Source organism: Camelina sativa, chromosome 13 (assembly GCF_030686135.1).
Source record: "Camelina sativa cultivar CO46 ecotype springtype chromosome 13, ASM3068613v1".
Lineage (NCBI taxonomy): Eukaryota > Viridiplantae > Streptophyta > Magnoliopsida > Brassicales > Brassicaceae > Camelina > Camelina sativa.
Window position 1 is genome coordinate 13080306 of NC_141892.1, and position 8549 is coordinate 13088854.

At 38.7% G+C, this 8549-nt stretch overlaps 1 protein-coding gene across 1 annotated transcript; it reads right to left on the reverse strand.

The window, feature by feature from the left end:
• Positions 1 to 2053: 2053 nt before the first annotated feature.
• Positions 2054 to 2518, reverse strand: LOC147929474 (uncharacterized). Its single transcript, XM_087480632.1, has one exon. It carries the CDS (start codon positions 2516 to 2518, stop codon positions 2054 to 2056), a length of 465 nt encoding a protein of 154 aa, XP_087336758.1.
• Between the last annotated feature and the right edge of the window lie 6031 nt (positions 2519 to 8549).

The following is an 8549-nucleotide window of genomic DNA, read 5'->3' on the forward strand; positions in this document are numbered from 1 at the left end:
AATGTATTGGTTCTTTTAAGATGAAGGGAATGGTCCCATAAAATCAATTCTCCAACAATAAAAAACTTCAACCTCAAGGATAAAATTTTGTGGCATCTCATGTTGCTTACTAATATGTCCCCTTCTCTGAAAAGCATCACAGCGGGAAACAAACTCATGAGCATCCTTAAACATCGTCGACCACCAAAACCCGGCTTGAAGAACCTTAGACATTATCTTAAATGTAGTAAAGTGTCCAGCATAATCTGATCTATGGTAATGAAATAGCATATCCGAAACCTCAATCTCAGCTAGACATCTCCTATAAACCCATCAGAATAATTCTTGCACAAATACAGCTCATCCCTATAGAATTTTCTATGTTCTCCCAAGAACTTCTTCTTAGCATAGCCTGTGAACTTGTCTGGTTCTACCTCTGCAGCAAGATAATTCGCTTTATCGGTATACCACAGTTGATTGGAAGCAACCACAACATCCATATCCTCATCAAATGTTCAATCCGTCTCTGTAGGCGATGAGTGTCGACCGACATTGGTAGCATTGTCGATCGACACTAAGGAATTGTGTCGATCATAAGTGTTGAGGTTAGGATTGGTAGCTCGACATTGGTCCATCTTGGAAAGTGTGTCGGCCGACACCACCTATGTAAATCAACAATCTAGACGATTCTTCACCAAATCAACTTGAGAACCAACATCAACGAAGTAAATATTCTCTTCTGGAAGAAAATCATGGATTGGAACGTCGTCAAACATCCTAATCCGCGATAGATGGTCAGCATCTCTGTTCTCAATCCCTTTCTTGTCGCATACTTTGATATCAAATTCTTGAAGAAGAAGAATCCATCTTATTAACATTGGCTTGGCATCCTTTTTCTGCATCAAATATTTTAGTACAGAATGATCTGTATGAACTATCACCTTCTCTCACCATAAAAAGGCAATTCTCCCAATTAATAACCAAATGCTTCTCCTCACATCTAGCAAGCACTTTAAGGAGATTATCTAAGAAAATTTTGAATGAAAATCCATAAACTAAAAATCATGCATGGAAATGTCATAGGAGCAAAAGTATCACAGGGACAACTGAAAGTTGTCTTCTCCTGATCATCGGGATAAACTGGAACTTGGAAAGATCCAGAATAAATATTCAAAAAGTAGTAGTGTGGATGATTAGCCAACCTCTCAAACATTTGTTCAATGAAGGGTAGCAGGAAATGATCTTTCCGAGTCGCGACATTCAGCTTTCTGTAGTCGATGCACCATCCTGTGTCTGGTGATTGTCCGCGTTGGAATCAGCTCATTCTTATCGTTCTTCACCACTATGACTCATCCCTTCTTAGGAACAACATGAACTGGACTGGCCTAATTATTGTCAGAAATTGGATAGATGATCCCGACGTTCAGCAATTTCATAATCTCTTTCTTAACAACCTCTTGCATATTTAGATTCACCATTCTCTAATGCTCAATGGATGATTTTGCTCCTTCCTCAAGATGAATTCTATGCATACATAAATCCGGAGAAACCTAGGCAATATCATCAAGAGAATAGCCAAGATCTTTGTGAAACTTGCGTAACTTACTTAGCAATAACATGAGTTCTACTTTGTTTAAGGAAGCATTAACAATAACTAGATAAGAAGAATTTTCACAAGAAATACATACCTTAAACCCGCAGTAAGTGGTTTGAGATAGAGATTTGGATCTTTCTCAATGCTCCAATCAGTGAATGCTTTAGTCTTTGCGGAAGTGCCAGTCAATTCTTCTTGTGCAACCAACTTTTTCACTTGCTCATTCAGAACAGCAATGTCATCTAAATGTCTAGCTTCTTCAGCAGAAGCAACCAATGCTCGCTCTAGTGGATCCTTGGGATGCATCTTTTTAAAAATCTCTTCAGCAAGACTAGACAATTTATCTACATAAACATTTTGGCCATCAATTGTTGGTCAATTTACCTGTTTATCCATGTCAAAACGCATTTGCAAATCATCAACATTCAGACCAATATGTCCCTTCCTAACATATTGGTCTCCAGCAGTAGCCAAGAATGATTACCCAAGGATGAGAGGATCATTTGGCTGTTCCTCATACTTCAATACCACAAAATCAGTAGGTATCAAGAAATCACCAATCTTTCTTGGAACATCTTCCAATATACCATCAGGAATACAAACTGGGCGATCCGCAAGGATAAGAGTGATCTTTGTAGCCTTGAAGACTGTAATCCTAAGGCTAACTGCAACTGACTTAGGCATCAAATTAAAGCTGGAACCAAGATCACACAAAGATCTAGCAAACCTGTCAGTGAAGATCGTATAATCGAGAACAAAGCAAGCATGATCAGGTTGCTTCTCTGGAATCTTGTTCTGAATAATAGTACTGACTTGAGCTGAAATCAACATCACACCCTTCTCAGTATTCAAATCCTTAGTCACCATCCTCTTCACATATCTTCGAAGCATTGGAGAAGTTCTTACCGCATCAATCAGAAGAATCTTAACAATAAGCTTATCCATCATACCTTTGTATTTAGCATCATCCACCTCTTGTTTAGACTTCTTTGGGTTCTTAGGAAAGGGGACCTTGAGTTTTTACACCCTCTTAGCAACTGGAATCGTATATTTGCAACTTTGGGTTCTAACTGTGGTGAGTGTCGATCAACACCATCTTCTATTATCGACTCCTCATTGTTAAGCTTGGTCAATATCTCTTCGTGTCAAAAAAATCTTTCTCGACAATTGGCTGCAGTGTCGAGCGACACCCTTCATTGGTGTCGGTCGACACGGACTTCGCTGAAATAAACTCATCATTGTCTTCATCGATCAACTCCTGCAACTCAACTGATTGAAGCTTCTTCTCAAGGTCACTGCATTGCAAGAATACTTAGGGTTCGATTCGGTTCTCCCTGGAAGGAATCCATCTTGCCGTTTCACAGACCCAACAATCTATGCAACCTGATTCTCCAGCTTATTAACATGAACATTCAATGCATCAAACTTCCAAGTTGACTTAGTCTACACATAATCAATATCTCCATTGAATTCCACTGCCAACTTCTCCTAACCTTGCAATATTTTCTCAAGCGTTGCTTCCATCCGACTCTCAGAAATATTTGGAGACGAAGACTAATATGAAGAATTACCGTAAGTCCTTGTGAAGATGCGGCCTTGTTGTTCTTTATGATAGTATGGCTTAGGAGTGTAGCTTGAAGAGTTCCCTTGGTAGTTGTTGCACTGACTGTTACCACTGTAAGACCTGTTGCTTTGCTGATTCCCAAATTTTTGTTCTTGATGACCAGCTCCATACCCAAAATTTACATCCTCTTCTTCATTCTATGACTCTTGCTCGCAAGTGTAAACATCGGCAACAAAATGGACTGACTTCTTACCCACAAAAAGATTGTGCACTGTATCCAACTTAACAGTCACTTTAGCAAGCTGATTCACATCATAGTTCCTATGTCACCTCTTGATACGCCCAAAATTCGAGAATCACTCAGTCGGACTAAAAAGGATAGAAACTCGCCAAGGTGCAAGGTGAAACAAGGGAGATTTGATGGATTGAGCGGTCGCACAGCAGTTGCGGAAGGCTGCTGATATTCCCAACTCCAATCACTGCTAGATATGACACACTAGTCTAGCAAAAAGAGGCTGTTACTTGGATATTACACACTAAGAAACAAAGAAATGTTCTAGACAAAGAACAAAGAGATAGACTCTAAAATGAAAAGGAAAATTGGTTGATTATTCTCAAATGAGATTACATGAGTTTATATAGAGTTAGAAAACTTGGTCACAAAGACAAGTATTATTCTTGAAACTAAAACACAATAAAGATAGATAGTTGAATGAAGATTCAACTCTTGAAGTTTGTCTTCCCAAGGTGAGTTGAACTCTATTTTCGTCACTCCTCTTTGACCACAAAACAAAGTGATTATTTTGGGCTTTCTTGGACTTGAATTAGGCTCAAAGTGGGCTGGACTTGAAAGGTATCATCCCCAATAGTTCTTCCCATGCTCTCTTTGGCCATAAGCTCTTGAATAAGCCCATTTAATGCATTTCTTAGCCTCTTAGCTTTTGCTCTAGTCATTGGTCCAACTTGCTGATGAGAAATAACATGGGTTTGTATCTTTGCTTCATCCTGGACTTAGTAGAAACAGCTCTTGGTTGCCATACGTAAATCTGGAAGGTCCTAAACCAATTGGACCTAAAGCTCTTCAAGTGTAGAACTAGATTGACTTCCTTTGGAAATTGAAGTGTATCTTTGTATTTCGTGGGCCAAATCTTCTCTTTCTGAGCTTGTTGGAAACATAAGAGATTCATTAACATCCTACAAGTGGTTTTGTACCAAAACTGTTTCTGAGTTGGTCTGTGTAACACGGTCTTTTGCTCAGACGCAAAACTGGGACTGAGATAGATCCACTGACTTGAAATATCCATATCTTTCACATATAAACTGATATTAATGTGATTCCAATTCTTTGTGGTTATGGAATGGATCAAGATTCCAGAACATTTTGGTTCATACCTTGAATCCTTTTGAATTGGTCGGAATCCTCCTTTGAATACTCGTAGGTCCAAATCGCGTAGCCATGAGTTCACCTTTGAATTCGTTCGTGGTGAGCAAGACTCAAGGGTCGTCTTGGATGGTCTCATGATCACATCATACCCCTCCTCTTGAAAAAGTTTCGTCCTCGAAACTGTAAGGTCATGGGTTGGAGAGTATTGAAGTGATTCTGGTGGCTTCTCTTCAAGAGAATATATGAGTCCATATTGTTGACCCTGAGAAAGAAGTATACTCCATTCCGTGAGACCTTCCTTTGTGGTTTCCTCACTTTGATGTTTGTTGACTTCTTTGTGATCTGGTTCTTTGGCTTCCGTTTGCTCACTCAGTGAATTTGTTATTTCCAACAGATTCTTCTGAACCAGCAGCTGCTTATGATCCTTTGGTGATGGTAACAAATTAAATACAACTTGCTCATCCTTAGAAACAAGAGACATCCTTTCTCGTAGGACTAAAACCGTACATGGGCTCACGCTCTCTTTGATATGTCCCTTCTCCATGAGTTCATTAACTTGCCTTTGAATCTCCAATGTCTCCATGGGATTAGTCCTGTAAGCTGGTCGGTTTGGAAGTGATGCACCTAGTACGAAATCAGTTTGATGTTCTATGCCTCTTATTGGGGGTAAACCGTTAGGGTTTTCTTCTGGAAAGATATCTGAGAATTCCTGCAAAACATCTATCAAATCACTTGGGAGCTCCGGTGCAAGGTCAGAAAATGCTATTAGTGTTTCTTTATACACAAGCAAAAGCAATGGCTGTTGAGAGTACAAAGATTTCCTTATTTGACTCTCTTTGACAAAGAAGTTAAAGTTCTTAATGATGATGTGACCATGGATGGAGCTAATAAGGAGCAGCTTGTAGCTGAGCTTGAACCTGAGGAACTTGTAGCTGAGCTTGAACCCGATGAGCTTGTAGCGGAGGAACCATTGCTTGTACCTGAAGGACCAATGACTAGAGCAAAGGCTAGAAAGATAAGAAATGCACTAAATTGGCTTATTCAAGAGCTTATGGTCAAAGAGAGCATGGGAAAAACTATTGGGGATGATACCTATCAAGTCCAGCCCACTTTGAGCCTAATTCAAGTCCAAGAAAGCCCAAAATAATCACTTTTATTTGTGGTCAAAGAATGACAAAAATAGAGTTCAACTCACCTTGGGAAGATAAACTTCAAAGAGTTGAATCTTCATTCAACTATCTATCTTTATTGTGTTTAAGTTTCAAGAATAATATTTGGCTTTGTGACCAACTTTTCTATCTCTATATAAACTCATGCAATCTCATTTGAGAATAATCAATCAATTTTCCTTTTCATTTTATGAATTTATCTCTTTGTTCTTTGTCTAGAACATTTCTTTGTTTCTTGGTGTGTAATATCCAAGCAACAACCTCCTTTTGCTGGACTAGTGTGTCATATCTAGCAGTGATTGGAGTTGGGAATATCAGCAGCCTTCCACAACTGTTGTGCGACCCCTCAATCCATCAAATCTCCCTTGTTGCACCTTGCACCTAGGCGAGTTTCTATCCTTTTTAGTCCGGCTGAGTGATCCTCAAATTTTGGGCGTATCACCTCTTCCTCTCAGAATTTCCATGCTTAGTGCTACTGTTGGAAGCTAGATTTTCAATCAAATTCTCAGCTTCATTGAGAAACCTTGTCTTGAAATTCCTATATCTAGCATCATCCAAAGCTAGTTGATACTCCCAGTCAAGTTCTCTAAAGAAGATAAGTGTGTTTTATTTTGGGTTCGAACATGACAGACCATAAAAATATTTACCGATATCAAATTTCTATTGCAGGAAAATGGACAATTCTTTCCCAACAAGTGTAAAACTGCCTAGGCTACAATTCGTGATAGGAGAGGAGCGAAAGTCAGAAATCAAAATAAACCAGTTTCAAATGTACGAGTACATCAAGACAGTCAAAGGTATCTCCTCTAATGATTTCAAGAGGGTTAGTGATTAATTCTTAGGACCAATTTTGAAAGTTAGCACAAGAGGTTTGACCATTTCAGGGAAGATAGTACACAACGTGTTGTGCAAGAGCTTACACACATTGAAGGAAAATGAACTCTAGTTTCTTTTTGGAGCAAAACCTTTGAGATTCTCAATAAGGGAATTTCATATGGTTATTGCCCTTAAGTGCTCTGAATGGGATGGCAATGAAGATTCTGTTGTTAACAACAAAGAGAGGCACACTTTAAACAAGGTGGTAGAGATGCTTAAAAACACAGACAACAATGAATCAGATAAAATATTCTCTCTTACAGTGTTGGTGCTTATTGAAAGCATATTATTTTAGATGTACAAAGGTTGCAAGTTTCCTCAAAACATACCTCAACATTGCAAAGGATGTTAATTCGATGATGAGTTACCCATGGGGGAGAGAGGCGTACAATATGCTAATTGGATCTGTTAAGAAGAATGTTACACCAACGAAGAAGAATACTACATCAAATTTACTGAAGCCAAAGTATGATTTACAAGGATTTTCATTGGCTTTTGTTATTTAGATCCTTGAATCTATTCCACAACTACAAATAGCATATAGTAGACTAAGTGCAATGGAGCTACCTACTGCATTCTTATGTGAAAAATACAAATACATAGGAACTCCAATAATTGCTCAGGTGGAAAGCATTAAAGCATCGGATAATGTAAGTTATGCATCTGCTCTTAAACTTTCATGAAAGATTTGTAGTTATTTGGGAAGCATTTATAGTAATTTGGGAAATTTAGCCTAAATCAATTTATGTGGGTGCAGCTGAAGGTATTCTGCACTTTACCTTCAATACCAGAGGATCCAGAAGACACAATTTCATTGGAAGACAATGATGATCAAGACCTAAGTTTACTAGTTGAGCTAGTGGACAAAGGTTACAGACTGACAGTTGATGATTGGAGCAAAAGAATGCTAGATATTGGTGCAGTGATGGAAGAAATAGCTATGAGATCATATCAGTTTCATCACGGAAAATCGGTAATTTCATACCCCAGCTAAGAGGGTATGTTGAATTCCTACACCAGATTTAACATTGAGCAAATCCATACATTAAGTTTAATAAAATTCAAATTCACTACTCCAACTCGTAAAACAGTGTTAAATCATACACAAACCGTAACAGTGTTAAGAGACCTTAACAGCTGCTTACGTGGAGGCACGTAAGAAATGACGTCGTTTTGAGAAACAAAAGAATGATCTTCTTTTGGCTAAACGACATCCTTTTTGTTTTCTTCTTCCCCTTTTCTTCTTTCCCGACAATGCTCGAAGATGATTTGTATTCTCCGAAAGGGGATCTAGAGTTTTCCTAATTTTGGTTGAATTTGAGTTTATGATTTCAATTTATGTTGGGACAAGATCTCCTTCTTCCGTCACCGGTCACGAAAAATCAAACGAGACACTTGGCTTGTCTCCGTCTTCGTTCTTCTTCAAATCGTCCTCATCGGTGTAACTATGGGCATATGTTCTGTTGTCAAGAGTTTATGCTTCAGCTAGCCGGTGGAACGATGTTGGAATTGTCAGAAAACTAATGACTGAACATGGAATTAGAAAAGAGCCTGGTTGCAGTTCTATTGAGATAAATGGCATCTCCCATGAGTTTTTTTGCAGGAGACACATCACACCCTCAGACGAAACAGATATACCAACAATTAGAAATGATTGACGACAGTCTGAGATCGATTGGTTATTTACTGGATTGCTCTCAAGCACCATTAGCAACAAATTATGCAACAAATGATGGTAGCAAATAGTACTCCCTCAAGCTTCACAGTGAGAGACTTGCCATTGCTTTTGGACTGATAAGCTTACCACCACAGACGCCAATCTGTATATTCAAAAGTCTTCAACACTAAGATAATTGTGAGAGATCGTGTCCGCTTCCATCACTTCAAAGATGGATCCTGCTCTTGTTCAGACTTTTGGTAGCAAGAACTAGTTGCAGGGATATATATAGAAGGGAAGAAACCGTTAAGGTAGTGTATATCATT